We start from the raw sequence: 16,371 nt of genomic DNA on the forward strand, positions 1-16,371 counted from the left end.
CTTATGAAGTTCCACCCCTAGCCAAGAAGTTATTAGCGACCAGTTGCTGTTAGAAGACAGACAGAAAGTCAGTTTTCTTTAGAGATGTGAGCCCTGAGAGGCTATCATGCTCCAGTAATACATGCCCATACAGGTGGAGTCAGTGAGGCTGGGAAGGAGAAGAGGTGGTGGGGGGAGTGGGTTAGGAACTGGAGGGAAGCAAAAGGGGGTGGAGATGGATAGTGATCTAGATGCATTATATTTATGCATGAGATTCTCAAAAAATTCTTTTTATTTGAATTTCTGTTTACTTGGTGTAAAAACGTCTTTGATAATCAACAGAGTTCAACATTTCTCCTCTGAATCATTTATACCCTGTGAACTGTCTAGGAAGTTCTGTGACTTCTGTTAGGTTTTAAGTTCCCCAGATGGATTTATAAGACACGTTCATACTTCGGAATGCCAATACTTTAGTGTTCAACACAGGCATTCACTATGTGACTGGAGGATGGGCTCAGGGAGGGAAGTTTATGAAGAAGAGGGCAGGGAAGGGGCTTGGTGCAGCAGAGAGGCAGTGCAGGGAAGTCTACTGAGGGGAGGGGAGAAGGGAGGAGAGGGGAGAAGTAAGAGGAGGAGAGGGGAGGGAAGAGGGAGGGGAGGGAAAGGAGGGGAAGGGAGAAGAGGGAAAAAAGAGGAGGGGAAGGGAGAGGAGAGGAGGAAGAGGAGGGGGAGAGGAAGGGAAAGGAGGGGGAGGGTAAGGGAGAAAAGGGGGAGGGTAAGGGAAAGGAGGGGGAGGGTAAGGGAGAGGAGAAAAGGGTAAGGGAGGGGAGGGTAAAGGAGAAGAGGGCAAGGGAGGGGAGGAAAAAGGAAGAAGGAGTGGAGGAGGAGGGAGAAAAGAATTGATGCAGCAGAAAGAAGAGGCCCTGCCTGCAGGGCTTGTAAACTATACTATTTAAGGTTTGAATTTTTCCAGGGCTAGTGTGGGACTCTGGAGGACTCAAATGAAGAAATGACTCAGATGTGACCCCTAGACAGAAGGAGAACAGGTAAGACACCCTTAGGGCCTGATGTATGTTGGTGGCACATTACAGAAATATTCTCAAACACCAAGGAAGATTGGAATGAGAGGACTGCAAGTGATCCACAGGATGCTCAGGGGAAGCTACAGTTGGAGGGAGCACTGCAGGGGGAGCACTGCAGGGGTGGTGTGGAAGTTGTGTATATGAGTCAGGTACAATAATAGGTGTGTGTGTGTGTGTGTGTGTGTACACGTGCATGCATGGGTAGATATATGAATGAGACAATTTTACAAAATTAGAAAAACAAGACTCATACAACTGGATAGAAGCTGAGTCTGATCACCACGCAGGTAGCACTGTAAGTTCCAGCAGCTTTGCCTCAGATGACTGGGGCCCATTGGTACCCAGAGCAGAACTGCATCCGGTGGCAAGGTGGAATCAGAAGGGAGGTGGAGACTTCACACATCAAAGACTGCAATGGCTGCTGCACTCATCAGCACTGTACTTGCTAGTGTTTCTATGGCTGCAATGAAACACCATGACCAAGAAGCCAGTTGGGGAGGAAAGGGTTTATTCACTTCCACATCGCTGTTCACCATCAAGGAAGTCAGGACAGGAACTCAAACAGGAAACTGGAGGCAGGAACTGATGCAGAGGCCATGAAAGAGTGCTGCTTACTGGCTCGTTCTCCATGGCTTGCTCAGCCTGCTTTCTTATAGAACCCAGGACTACCAGCTCAGTGGTGTCCCCACCCAAAATGGGCTGAGCTCTCCTGAGTCAATCACTAATTTAAAAAAAAAAAAAAAAAACAAAACTCCATAGGCTTGTCTACATCCCAATCTTATGGAGGCATTTTCTTAACTGAGTCTCTCTCCTCTCAGATGACTCTTACTTGTGCCAAGTTGACCTAATCAAGTACAAGCACCTAGTGGATACTGAGGTCAAGGACTCTGTGGGTTTTCCTTTAAGGCTTATAACAACCAGGAATGAGGAGCTCTCATTAATTCCCTCTATAGTTGAGGAAACCCAGATATGAGGAAATTAACTAACCAAAGCCAGAGAGTTGCAAGACCAGAGTATCTGAACACAGAGAATCTTCTAGTCAAAATCTTAATTCTAATTCTGAGAGAGGCAAAGTTTGATTTAGAAGGAAGAGGAGATCTCTTGGAAAGACTGTGAACAGAGTATGTTTGGAAGGAGGAGTATCTGAGGCCTGGAGTGTGGGAGAGGAAGAGGAACTACCAATAGGGAGAACCTGGAGATACAGGCTTCATCTGGCCTTCTCTGTCACTGGAAGCTACCCTGCCCTCCAGCCCCCACATTCCCACTTCTAAATATGGACAACTGAATTTTCTGTCACTGTAAGCCCTTCCCTAAGCACTACTTTCAGAAAGAGATGGCAGTCCTGTCCCTGGTGAGGGATGGAGACACAGTGGTGGGGGATATAGCTCTCTGTGTGGAGGAGTTACCAAAAGTAGATTCATCAGATCCCTAACAGGATCCCAGAGCAGTGTTCAAAAAGCCTCAGGGTCTTCCCAACCCCCATCAAGGTTAAGACATGGAAAAGTGGGAAATCACCTTCAGATCAAAGGAATCAATTGCTTGGACACAGCCATGTTAAAGTACAACCTTTGGCCATGCCCACGTGGGGAAAAAATGACTCTGAGTTAATAAAACAAGATCAAAGATTCAAATGTTATGATGAATCACAGCCCCAGCAGAACACAGACCAGACAACAGCTATTACCCCAGAAAATGGGCCTCCTAGTCCAGATAGCGCTGCTGTAGACCAAGTTACATTACTTAGAACCTCAATCCACCCCCACTTCCAGCCACAGTGATAGTTGATGACAGTCCAAGCCTAGAGGAAATTTAATTAACATAACCTACAAGGAAGATTAAAGAGTCAGCCCAGCAATTGGCCAGATAATGGGCACGGGGTGTTCTGTCAGAGCCATCCCTGGCTGAGCTCTACAGACTGAAGATTTAAGTATCTCCCACTTGTCATTTTTTTAAAGGTTTACATTGGTAGCACTCCACAGAGAACATTCTCATTAATTTGAGATGGCAGAAATTAGCTCCTAATTTCCCTGTTTCTAAGATATTATCTGGTAACAATTCCTCTGCCATCCAGCGTAATTACTGTGATGCTGTAGATGAATGAGAAGCTTGGCTGACTGGGGAGATGAGTAAGATACCCGACCTCAGAAACACACAGCCAAGGAGACAGGACAATGCTTCCTTTCCAAACTATATCTGTAGTAATTCTGTCCATCAACAGAAATGACTTTTAAAAATAAATACACACTCAATCCACAGCATTAAAATGCCACAAGGAAATATATGCACGTTTATATAAGAGGGAACAGGTTCTGTCCTGAGGTTTTGGCCAGAATTCAAAGGTGGGAGGAAGGTACACACACACACACACACACACACACACACACACACACGGAACAAGGCTGACACAAGACATCTGTCCTGCTGTTTCCTGTTAATATGTGATTTGAGTACGTCTTTAATTTCCTTCTTACTGGACCCAATTTCAGGGAGAAGGGAGAGCCACAAGTGTCTCTAAAACAGTGAAAGCCCCTGTAGGATGAAACCGTAATGACGGGGACATGCCTTGGCTCTGAGTTATTTACCTCCATGAACAACCTGCCCACAGCCTGGAGACCCAGCAGAGTGGTATGTGGCACCTGAAGGCTGGGCAACAGCATCTTACCTTTAAACACAGAGTCACCATGCATGGATGCCAGAGATATGCCAATACCTTTTTCCAGGTCTTTCCGCTCCTGAAGCTGTGAACTCTCAAGGGCACCCTAGAGTCTGCTAGAGAAGCTGACATACTCGTCTGCCTGCCAATCACTGCCAGTCTGCTCATTGGACTTTCATCGGCAGGGCTTCCACAACTGCTCCAGTCTACAAGCTTGTCCTTTAGAGAGAACCCAGTTCAAGGCATTGCTGGGAGGAAAGCAGTCTGCCAGTACCTGGATTCCCAGGTCCTTTTAGCGTCTTATTTCCATGGGGATCAGAAAATGCCCACTCTCAGGAACTATGCCAAATCCACCAGCCACACTTATAAGAACTGCAAATGAAGAGCAAGCCATGATCCCTCTTCACCAATGACTACCAGAAAGCTGTCTAGAGGCTACTGTAGTACATGAGAACCTTTCACGGGAGTATTAACTTCATCTGCTCTAGGCTTTTAGAGGGGATGCCACAGTGTTAGGGAGGGCTGGGAGTAGACAGAGGTAAAAGTGGGTCCTCATCTGAGCATCTAATTATGAGGGGGATATTCTGAAGGATTACTAGATTTGCCTAAGCCATGGCTCACATGTGGCCAAGGATAGGCATGAATACATCTCCTACTGCAAAATCGTAAACTTTCCTAAAACACGGTTTCATGACTTTTGTGTATGTGTTCTTGTATGGGTACATGTGTATGGGATTGGACATAAATATATGCTCATGCATGCAGAGGTCAGAGGTCAATGCAGTGGTCGTCTTCAATCACTTTTCTACCTTACTTTTGAGACAGTTTATCTATCACTGAATATAAAACTCAACGATTCAGCTAATCTATTTGGCCAATGAGCCCAAGGGTTCTCACATCTCTGCCTCCTCAGCATGCCCAGCTTTTTTTTTTTTTTTTTTTAAGACATGGATTCAAGAATCCAAAATTAGGTTGTCATGCATGGATGTCATACATGGATGTCAAGTACTTTACCGATGGAGCCGTCTTTCCATGCTTTTCTTTGGTAAGTTGATTGCACAGTTCTTGAGCACGAACTCTGTAGATAATAGCACTGTTTTACAATGTCAGGAAGGCGGCCACTCCTGCATGAGTCTAGAAGCCTGAACTTGGCATTAGAGTACCCCGAGATGTAAAGCTCTCCTCAGATGCCAGGACAGTACAAGAGCAACAGAACGGAGCCATGTTACCCAGGAGGTCTAACTTGCTATGCTTGCTCTAAAGTTGACAATGTCCTGTGACCTTCTGGGCCACCAAGAACTGGGTTGCTGTCCACAGGACAAAGGTAAATCAATCACAGTTTGTTACCCTTAATTCTCTACAACACCTGTTTACAAAGGCCAGGGGAGGCAGGACAGTCTTCTCTGAGTAACCGTACTGGGACTGTACAGTCATCAGGGTCAGAGAGTAGAATCAAAGCAAAACAAACCAAGGACACAAAGACTTACTTTCACCAGAAAAATGAAGGCAACGGAGTCACCATGACAGAACAGAGTCTCTACAGAAAAGACACAGTATGTGTAACTCAGCTCCACTGAGGTGGTTAACCTTCAAGGATACGTACTAAATTCCTGAAACCCAACAACAAAAGCAAACATTAAAAGATCCTGGATGGTATGGTGAAACCCAACAAACGCTGACATACGTCCTGGTTCTGGTACACATGTGATCAGATACTTCAGGCTCCCCCTGCCTTGACTTCTCCACCACGATAGACTCGGCTTCGAACTGTGAGCTAAGATAAACACTTTCTCTCTTGGTTGGTTTTGTCGGAGTATTTTATCATAGCAACAGAAAAAAAAAAAAAAAAAAAAAACCCACAAGATAGCAAATCCCATGCCCTTCTTCCTGAAGTTCAATCTGCCTTCTGTTCATGCCAGCCTCTCCTGCAGTGCTCTCAGAGTGACAGGTTTGTCTGCTGCATCCTGCACTGTCCTCTGCACAAATGCTAGAGCCAAATCTTGGCATGCTGAAAGCCGAGGTCAAAGATTAAAACAACCATAATAATAATGCGTATTTCTCCAAATGGAGCCATTTTTTTTTTCTTGATGCCTCAAGGAAGGAAGAGGAGTAAAAGATTAGCTTTGTAACTGACAAAGTCAATAGAGGTAAATGCTGGCTAATCAACAAGAAAGGAAACTCCAGTCAAAAGCTGCCAGGCTGTCCTCTACCAATATCCAGCCCTGCCTGGTCAGAACATCCCACAGGGAGTTTCACAGGTCCTTAGTTAGAACAGCCTGGCTTGGCATAAATGCTCTGAGTACTGCCTGTCTTGTACTATCTGGAGAGCAGACAAGGGAGCTAAAGGAAGAGAAGCCGGTCTTATACCTAGGCGCTGGGTGTGTGGAACTGTACTGTTCAGAGGCCTGCAGAGAGGCTGGCGGGTAGCAGGCCACCACAGTCCTTAAGGGAGCCACAGCCTTCTCTACTCTACAAGCTACCTGTGAGTCAGTGCATGCGCATTACAGATGTGGAATACAGATGTGGCATGTGCTGTAGGCTCCTGGGGTGCTTGCTTGTATCCTGAGTAAGTGCTTATTTTAGGGTGGGACTCTGTGAAACAATCACATTTAGAGATAAAAATGAAGCAGCCCATTCATAGTTTAGAACTCTTCTCAGTTCTAATTCTATGCTGAGATTTAAGGCTGGCCTTCAGGGTCACATTTGAAGGAAGGCCTGAAGACAGTAGGTTATAATCACTGGCCAAACTCTCTTAACCCTCTGTGTCTTAGTCATTTTTAAGTTATTGTAATAAAATACCTCAACAAAAGCAACATAGGAACAAAAGGGTTTTGGCTTATAGTTGGAGGTCACCGCCAATCACTGGAACCTGGGCGGGCAGTCACACTGCACCTTGCAATGAAGCACAGAGCAATAAATACATGCGCTCAACTCACGTTTTCCACTTTAATACACTCCGGGACTCTAGCCCAGGGAGTGACACCAGCCACAGCGAACAGGCCTACTCACTTGAAATCCGATTACCGGAAAATACTCAAGGTAGTGTGTGTGCGCGCGAACACGCGTGTGCACGTGTGTGTTGGGGGATGTGTGAGTAAGGAAGAACCAGCTATTGACAGTCGGGCAGTAAGTTCTCTAAAGAATGCAGTGTTCTCACAGTGCTACAGCAGAGCAGAGCAGAGCAGGTGACCTGCTGACCACAGGGAGAGAGGCCTGCCCCAGGAGCCACTCAGAGGAAGCATCTCCCACTGCTGTTTGCTCTTCATCAAGCAAATGGCTTCTTTTTACATTTAAATATTTTGTATTTATTCAAGTTTATGTATATGAGGGTTTTGGCTGATTGCATAGCTGATATCCAGAGAGATCAGAAGACATTGGACCAGCAGCAAGCTGAGTTACAGATATGCAAACAACCATACAGGTTCTGGGAACTGAACCCAGGTCCTCTGCAAAGCAGCATGTGCTCTTAATTACAGAGTCTTTTCTCTGACTCCCACATGTTGGGGTTTTTCTCCCATCCTGATTATTCTCCTGTCTCCACTGCTGCAATGTTTGCCTCTCCTCCTTACTTTCCATATTCCATCCTCTCCCATCCAGCTCATACCACGTTCAGCAGAAACCTTTTCCTGGCTGTATAAACATGCATGGCCTCTGGCTTTAATCTCAGGCATCACCAAGTATCTAAAACTGAGAGACGGACCCTTCTACGGTTTCTAAGGCTTCTTGCATTACTTACCGTGTGCACAGACTTAAGTCTTCAGCATGCTCCTGAGGTCTGTGTGATCCCAGAAATACAATTTAGCTCTTTTCTTATGTCCCATGCAATCTGGTCCCACAGGAGTGCTCTGCTGAGCCAAGGCATCAGGGGGAAGTGAGAGCCTGTCTGCATGGGAAGTACTGCTTTGAAGGGGATTCTCCTTTATGCTACCCTCAGGGGTTCCAGCGGGTCCAGCCCAGCAAGCTGTGCTTCCTTAGAGTGTCCCTGTTCTTGAAGTGCTGCAAGCCATGGGTTTGGCTTGCTATTTTAAGATAGACGCAGTACTTCTAAGAGAATGGAATCTATTCCTAGCTTGCAGAGGTCAACACAGTTGAGAGAAAAGAAGAGCAAGAGGCATACATCCCTCTCCACGTAACTTCATGTGAGTCTAGACGGGTCTGAGATAATAGCGCCAACAAGACTGGCTCACAGCCTCTCTTGAAGCCATAGGAACAGCCAGAGAGAGGGGCTGTGATATCTGCAGTTATTTAGCTCTTGGTGGCAGTCTGGCTAGAGAAAGCCAGTCTCCTGATATTTCGCCATGAGTATTTCCCTCCAAGCTACGTGGCCTCACCCTGAAGAGATCAGTCATAAATAAAAGCCCGCCAGTTCCCTCTTCCAAAAGGGAGAGAATCTACACAAATGGTAACATGTAGCACTCGTCTATGCAGGGCTGGGCAAAACTGACATTAAAGCAATCGCCTTAATTGAGGCCAGTGAGAGCGAGAGGTTGATTGAGATAAAACCTACCAGATACAAAAACTGACGGAGGCTTCCAGATTGAGGATGGACAGCCCATTTCCTTCTCAGGGTCCATCTCCTAGTAGTAAAAATGGATGCCTAATCTGACCCTGGTGGTATACAGTTATAATCTCTATAACTGGGAAGCCGAGGCAGGAGGATTTCAAGTTTGAAGCCAGTCTAGGCCACATAGTAAGACTGTATTTTAGGAAACCAATGCTATGAAGGTCTGTGGTAGGGACAGGGATACCACTGTCTTGACAGGGCACATTCTCCCTTGGAAGCTGTCACCTTTACTGTAAAACACTTGATGTGTCTGGTTTGGGGTTTGGGGTCAACATCCCCAACAGCCCCTACAGGTCACTAATTCTCCTGGTTGGAACCACTGGGAATCCACTGAGTCCATTGCTGGCTCCCCAAAGCCAACAGGAACATACTCATGACCACCAGGTAGAGTGAACCCTAGGGGTGCAGGCCTACCCGTAGATGTCCAGGACCCCAATGAAGGAGTGCTGCTTAAGGGAGGTGTGCAGGGCCTTATTGATGTGCTCCACAATCCAGGAGAAGAGCTGGGCATAGATGTGCTTGGCCAGGGCATCGCGCGCATTGACCACTTGCTGCAGGGACATGGTTTTGACGTAGGTCTCTGAGGTGGTGACCAACTTCCGATGACACAGCCAGTGCTCCATCTGGCTGTACTCTATTCCCAGCAGGCGGCAGAAGTTGCTCAAGTGTTCATCCTGGGGCTGAGGAAAGGAAGACAGGGTCAGGAGGGGAATGGGAGACAGGCTCCTGGGCACATTCTCCATCCTATCAGAGGCCAAGTGCCTCCCGGCACCTGTGAAACCCCGTCTCCACCCTGCCAGCTTAGCCCCCACACCGCATATCGGGGAAGTGTAGAGACAGAGCGGGGCTGCTTGAACTGATCCTCACACCTGCCAATGACATTGCGATGACTTAACAAGGTTGTGCACTGTACACTGTGCTTGTGCCCCTTCCTGATCTGCCAGGTAACTAGTAGGAGGGGACAGCACAGGTAAGGGAACAGCCAATGAACTGACAGCTTAGGAATGCAGAGTCAGGAGCCAGAAAGTAGCAGGTGCGAGCTGAGCATGCAGTGTGCATCTGCAGAGGGCACAGGCACCACTCACGGAACTCAGCAGACAGTTCTAGGCCTCCCACTCAAAGCCCTTCACATAAAAGCTGTAGGTCTGCCTGGCATACAGCCACCTCCTATGCCCAGGCTTTAGTTCCCTTTCTGTAATAGGGACCTGATTAGTGACTGTCTTATAGGTAGGCAGGACATGGGAAGTATCCTGGTGTTTTACACTCTAGTTCTCTAAATCCTATGTGACTTCAGTGGGTGTGTTCAGATGTGCCAGTAAGAAACAAGCCCAAACCTAGTGGACAGCGTCTCTCAGCAATGATAACATGCAAACAGACTCCACAACATACCTACCGGCTTCCCAGCTAGCACTGAGGGCCTCCTTTGGGTCCTGACTTGTACTTACCAGTCATACCACCTGGCTTTTGAACTATTAGAAAACCAAAAGTCCCCACAGGGATGTAACTGGCTTCATTAAACCATCCAAGTGTCTTGGAAAACCCCTGCTGCCCATTTCGGAAGCCCCACAGAAAACTTCTCATTCCTGTGGTTATCCACACCCTCATCTTGTAAGCGGCTAAGCAAGTTTATTAACTCTGAGACTTGAAGAGAATCTGTTAGATTCAGAACATGATTTCCTAATGGCTCTAGATTGCTTATGGGTCTCAGTTTCTGATGAGGCTGCCTGGAGGATTGAAATGAGGACTTATTAATAAAATAATTAACATAGACAATGTAATAACTCCCCCTTCACATCATGTCCGCAGGTCATTTGCCCCTCTCAATATGTAGCTGTCTAGCCAAGGCAAATGTTAATATAAAATAGGATGTTAGAAAAGAATGCCCCTCCCCCAAATCTCAAGAATAGTGTGTTCCCCAAACATGGGTAGAGATACAGCCTGGAGAGACCACTAACCACTGTTAAGGTAGGTTCAGCACAGCTGAGCTCATAAACACCAAAAGATAAGCAGGTTAAAGAACATTCCCAGACTCATCTGGACCAAGAATCCTCATCTCTGGGGTCAGGCTTCTGCTTGGCAGCTGTCATCCTGGTCTGTCCCGCATTACTCAGATGAGGAAATTCAGGCTGAGGAAAGCTCCCTGACCACCCAAGCCAGGCCGCTTGAGTTGCTGGCTTTGGTATGTGGAGATCCGTCCTTCCCTCTCACTAAGCAGTTAACTGGTGTCATGGCTACTTCTGACCACAGGTTCCATCTGCAGCCACCCTACCCGTGCCAACTCCAACATAACATTGCTGTTCAGGGTAGAGTTTGGAGCCTGCTTGGCAGGCAACAAGTTCATAGGTGGCCAGTGCCCAATTTGTTCATCTGACCTATTTTTAGGGATTTCTTAATTGCTAGACACACACTACAGATGGATCCCCTGACATTTGAGAGGTTTGCTTCAGCAAACATGGGCCTGCTCCCATGTGTCCTTTTCTCTCCCCCCCACTCTTTAACCTTCCTCTTCCTGCTCCTCCCTCCCCTCCTCTCTCTTGCTGGAGTATGGCAGAGACTAAACCACAGTTAGGGAGTTAACTCTTTAACAGCCACCAGGGAACAGGTTTCTAGACACTACAGCGGGACTTCTGTGCTCCTGCCCACTTCTGACTGTTGATTAAAGGTGCTAACAGAAACTGATTGAACGTCATGCAATTACATTTAAGCATAATTAGATGGTGATAAATCCATGAAAACAGTCAGCATTACAGTCAGCAGCTTAGTTTTATGGGCCTGCATTGCCAAATTCAAGGGGAAAAATGGCCTCTGGTGTCCAACTAATTGGACAGTGTTTCATCTTTGAGGTAACCCTGGCAATCATGGAACACATTCCCATGACTTAATTAAAAGTGAAAACTCCAGAGCAGAGGGCACACGGCTTGTAAGTAGACAGCAAACCCACCAATGGACCTGAGGAGAACCACTTCTGAAAGTGGTTCTCGGAGCAGACTTCTCTGGAGCTCACACTTGGGCTGAGCGCCGTGTTCAGGATCTACTGGGTCACTGGCAGGTGTGTGTGTGTGTGTGTGTGTGTGTGTGTGTGTGTGTGTTGGGGAGGGGATGGCTCAGGTCTTTTGGTAAAAATATTCAGCTGATTGAGTGAGAGGGAATGGTACGGGACAGAACTAGCCTGTGCCCGTCCTGGGCAGGGTCATTAGTCATCCTGCCTTTTACGAGAGAGATTCTTCTCTGTGGGCTTTATTTGGGTTTACTTGGGCCTTATTAGGTGTTGCTCTGTATAACAAGAGGCATGTTCTTAAGGTCCATTCTGGCCCCAATAACCAGAATGGTACTGGTTTAAAACTTATCATCAGCTCTGAGGGAAGGCCTTCATGGAGGACCCTGTTCTCCCTTCACAGAGGGTAGAGGGGGACATGGACTGAGGGAGCTGAGGGAACTTCTCTAAAGTTACGTCCCTGAGAAATGATGGGGTCAGGATTTGAACCCTGGCAACCCTGATGCTGTCATCACTCCCACAGCCTAGACCTTCAACCCTGCTAACAAGCCTCCCACCTCAGGCCATCTCAGCTGTCACCTGTATCCTCTGTCCTGATGGTCCCATCTTTGTGCAGACCTCGCAAACACATAGTACCATAGTATATCAAGCAGAACACAATAGATGTGGCCCTACAGTTTAGTGGTGGTGGGAACAGGCACTGATAACCGCATCCCCCCTGATCTGAATGCCCAGGAGTGAAGGATTATCAGACACTGCACCTACAAGCCCAAGGCTAGACTTTCTATAAAAGTGGCCGTGGTCCTCCAGCGCAGTGCTCAGAGCTTTCCTCCCTCACTGGTACCACTGAGCTCCGGCTCGTCCACACTGGCCCCCATTTTTACTACCACTGAAGCCTAGACAACCTCAATGAATCACCCAGCTATTCATTCTAGAGTGCCTACTGGGCCCTGCACACTGCAAAGGTGTCTAAGAACACAGACCCAGTGCCCTCTCAGTTTGGAAGAGGAGGGGAGAGAAGGAGAAGGAGCAAGAGGGAGGGAGGGAGAGAGAGGGAGAGGGGGAGAGAGGGAGAGGGGGAGAGGGGGAGAGGGGGAGAGGGGGAGAGGGGGAGAGGGGGAGAGGGGGAGAGGGGGAGAGGGGGAGAGGGGGAGAGGGGGAGGGAGGGGGAGGGGGAGAGGGGGAGAGGGGGAGAGGGGGAGAGGGGGAGAGGGGGAGGGAGGGGGAGGGGGAGGGGGAGGGAGAGGGGGAGGGGGACGGGGAGGGAGAGGGGGAGGGGGACGGGGAGGGAGAGGGAGAGGGAGAGGGAGAGGGAGAGGGAGAGGGAGAGGGAGGGGGAGGGGGAGGGTGAGAGGGAGAGGGAGGGGGAGAGGGAGATCACACAAGGAATGCAAAAGTCACTGTGTTAAGACTTGAGAGCAAGAGAGGAATCTGTGTAAGAATCGGTGGCAAAGAGGCTTAGTGTGCTGTGCTGTGGAGCCTAAACCTTGACCTCTAGCAGTGCTCACACCAAAAGAACCCGATGAACGCTCCATGACCAGGAGTGCAACTCTGAGACCATCGGCAACAACAGGGGTGGCACATGGCTAGAGATTCAGGCACATCCACGTCTGAATTCTCCAGTGATATCTGTCCTTTCCCTAGAATCTGGTTATTTAAATTCCACATCCGAGAAATAAGAATCACAGTTAGGGCTTCCTTCGAGGCTAGTCACAGACAGGCACAGAAGTGAAACCATGGCAGATGTACTTATTCAAGGCCAGAGTGGAGTTTTAGTGCTGGTCAACAGCACTGGGTTTCAGAGAGGACACAGATAGATAGAAACTGCTGTCTGTCCTACCAGCTTGAGCTCTCTCCAGCATACTCCATTCTACACAGCCTCCTCCTGTCTACCACATGTCAACTGTGACACTAGGCTCAGGGGAAAGGACCTTTATGAGCCTTTAAGGACCTGTCAGAGCCGGTAGAACCTGGACTGAGAGGCCTCACTTAATATTCTGCCTTCTACGGGGAAAAGGTCAGCCAGTGCCGTCCCATCCTGGCTGCCCAGTCAGAATGCAAGCTCTTTAGAAGCAATCGCCAACTATGGTGCCCAACCCTCCGTTTTCTTGCTGCAAAGACTTCAGCCTGGAGCCCACGTGGTACTCAATAGATTGATGACATGTCGTAGAATTCTATGTACCTCAGAGTACTTGGAAAAATAAACCCATCAGACAAATTTATTGACTGGCCACTAAATCCCTGGCCCCAGTGATAGAAACTTGAAGGCAGCCAATTTGAAATGAATTGGTTCTTAAAAAAAAAAAAATTATCAGTGAGAAAACAGAAGTCATTACTGCTTAGAATAAATAACGCAGGGGTGCCCTCTGAGTACAGAGGTGAATGCCCATGGTATCAGGCTGGAGGATCCAAGTTGTCTGTGCACATTTTATCTCTGGTGCCACTTACTGGTATGCTGCAGGAATCCCCATCCCGCTCGGCCTGAATCTCCACACTTCCAAGGTGTAAGATAGAAGCAATTATCTTAAAGATGCTTATTTGATGGGACTCTCGCACTCCTGAAGGGAAAAAAATAACATGAATGACACTCGGCATCTGTGCTATGATAGAAAGGACTTTTTCCCCTTTTCAAGGGCTTTAAAAATTGTTTGATTTTCTTTCCTGGATTAGGGTTAATGACTCCTAAAACCAGCCAGGCCAAGTAATTACCACTCAAAGTAGCATCTCAGAGTCAAAGGGGCTCCTGGATTGAAGGGGAAATATCCTCACTGATTGTCTGGATCACACCAGATGGGTCACGTTGTGATTTGAGCATCTCTAAGGGCACAGAGGGGCAGCAGTATGATTGACTCATTTTGGACTTCATTTCAACCAGAGACTTTATGGATGTTTTTATGAGTTTAATAAGGATGGCCATTTATCTGTAGTTGTTTTTTTTTCCCCAAACCTAATATCCGGCAAACATCTGTGGCACAGACACACGGCCAACAGGGGAAAAGAAAGGAGAACCTTCCACCACACCCCTGGGATTACTGTTCTAGGCACTGGCTGGCCAGCTGGCTTATGGCTGGTGCCAGCTGAGTGTAGCTATTTGCCTTCTATGCATGCCCCAACACCGTCAGAAACGCACACAGCCCAGAAACACTATGGCAACAGACTTGATCGTCAACTTTGCTATTTGCCTGCAATTTAGATTTAGTTTGAAGGCATTAGTTCTTTCTATGTTTCAGAAGATCTCAAACTTATTATCAAAGCTAACAGATGATGAATGTAAGTAAAGTTGCCTTCCATTGAGGAAACGGCAGCAATCCCTCAGATTTCCCCTCAGCCACATCTACTTACCCTTTACTGGAGCTACAGCAGCCAGTGCGCCTGCATATAAAAGGGAGGCAAAGCCAGCGCTTGCTAGGATTAAAAATTACCCCAGGCAACCCCTAAAGTGGACAGCCCAAGCATGAGCTCAGAGAGCCCTCTGTTATCATTAGAGACCCTCAACAAGCCATGTTGCACTACGGGAAGCAGAAACCAAACACCCCATGAAAAGCAACTACAAAGAGTAAGTGACCCAACATGACAGTCAGAGCCCTAAACCCAAGGCTGAGAAGAACCATGAAGAGAAAATGGAAAGACTGCCGCAGTCAGAGAAGCAGGGTGCCTGCTCTCAGACACAACAGGGAAGCTGCACTGTGAATCTCAGCCATGTGGTACCCTAAAGGAGACCTGCACAGTGACCACAGTAGCTGGCATGCCGGTGAGGATGACTATGTCACCAGGTCCTGTGCTTAGATGACTGGCTACAGCTAGCCTATAGTTGCTAAGGGAGGGGAGAGTGGTTTCTTCAGAGAGGAGCTTCCTGCTATGTTACCTTATCCCAGCGGTCAGTCCCAACAATGTGCATACAAGCAATATTGGATGGTCTGAATACATACATACATACACACACATACATATATATTACATACATATAGTACACACATATAATACATATATAGTACACATATATAGTACATATATAACAAAAATAATTAAATGAGACCATAAATTTGAAAATGAGTGTTGTGGGGGGGGGGGGGGCACAGGATGGGCTCCCAGGGAACAGAAAGAGTAGAAATGATGTAAATACACAAGTGATTCAAGAAATTAAACATTTTAAAAATCACCAATTAAACCTAAGGAATAAAAGAAGGGCCAACAGCCCATGGCCACAACTCACAGGGTGTTTGCATAAACCCATAATAATAGCCGCACCCACTTGTTTTATCTGAAGCTATTGGCAGGCTTCTGCAGCGGAGGTGAGCAGAAGCAACAGAAACTAATAAACTCTTTACTATCTTGTATTTTATACAAGATGATGTATTTACAACCTTGGTAATTAAGAAAGAGGACACTTATTAAAGAGTAGTGAAGAAAAAGTTTTACTAGAGAATTCCAAAAATGTGATCTACTCTGAGAACTAAAGTATTTATCTCAGAGCCTGGGAGGTATCTGCCCCCTCCTATCAGCTCCCGTCCACTGCTCACAGTTGCCCAGAACAGGCACCAGCCCTGCGCGGGTGCATCTGTTGGCAGGCTGGGCAGGACACATCCTGCTCACCAGCAGGCATCCTCCTAAGTCTCTGACAGTGGAGAGCAATAGGGTGTGTGATGCTGGGGGTGGGGGAGCAAGACTTGCAGACATCAAAATATTCTCTGTCGTCCCCTCCCTCAGTGAACTGCTCTGTGCTGACTCACAGGGCATCAGGGTTCTGAACAGAGGTCCCCTCAGCGATGTAAAGCTAGCAGAAAGGTGGTCCCCATCCTGGTTCTGCTCCTTCCTAGGCATCACCAGTCACCTGGGGGCCCAATAGCTTCCTTGCTAAGCACATATTAGGTCTATGGACCCACCGCACTTAGTGCAAGCACAGAGTGCTGGTCCTTACCCTTGGGCACACTGAAGTTCACCTGGACAGGTCTGAAGTTCACCTACAACTCTGGTTCCTCTACCCATCAGTCCCTGCGATGTTTGGCCCCTTGCACTTGCCATAGCAGTGCTTCCTTTGCCTCTGTGACCTCTGCCCTCAGTCTACTTCAGTGTTTTCTACAGCTAATCACTCTCTGCT

General features: G+C 47.5%; 1 protein-coding gene across 8 annotated transcripts in view; it reads right to left on the reverse strand.

Annotated features, from left to right (window-relative positions):
• The window catches only part of Myo5b (myosin VB), a 301,927-nt gene that overhangs the window by 107,982 nt on the left and 177,574 nt on the right, over positions 1-16,371 (reverse strand). For all 8 annotated transcript variants that reach the window (XM_034518119.2, XM_076912462.1, XM_076912461.1 and 5 more), the window contains 2 exons: positions 13,722-13,831; positions 8,693-8,958 (listed from right to left, as the gene is read on the reverse strand). In XM_034518119.2, the coding sequence (XP_034374010.1) occupies positions 8,693-8,958; positions 13,722-13,831 (376 nt within the window). The remainder of the gene's footprint in view (positions 1-8,692; positions 8,959-13,721; positions 13,832-16,371) is intronic.

Source organism: Arvicanthis niloticus, chromosome 14 (genome assembly GCF_011762505.2).
Source record: "Arvicanthis niloticus isolate mArvNil1 chromosome 14, mArvNil1.pat.X, whole genome shotgun sequence".
NCBI lineage: Eukaryota > Metazoa > Chordata > Mammalia > Rodentia > Muridae > Arvicanthis > Arvicanthis niloticus.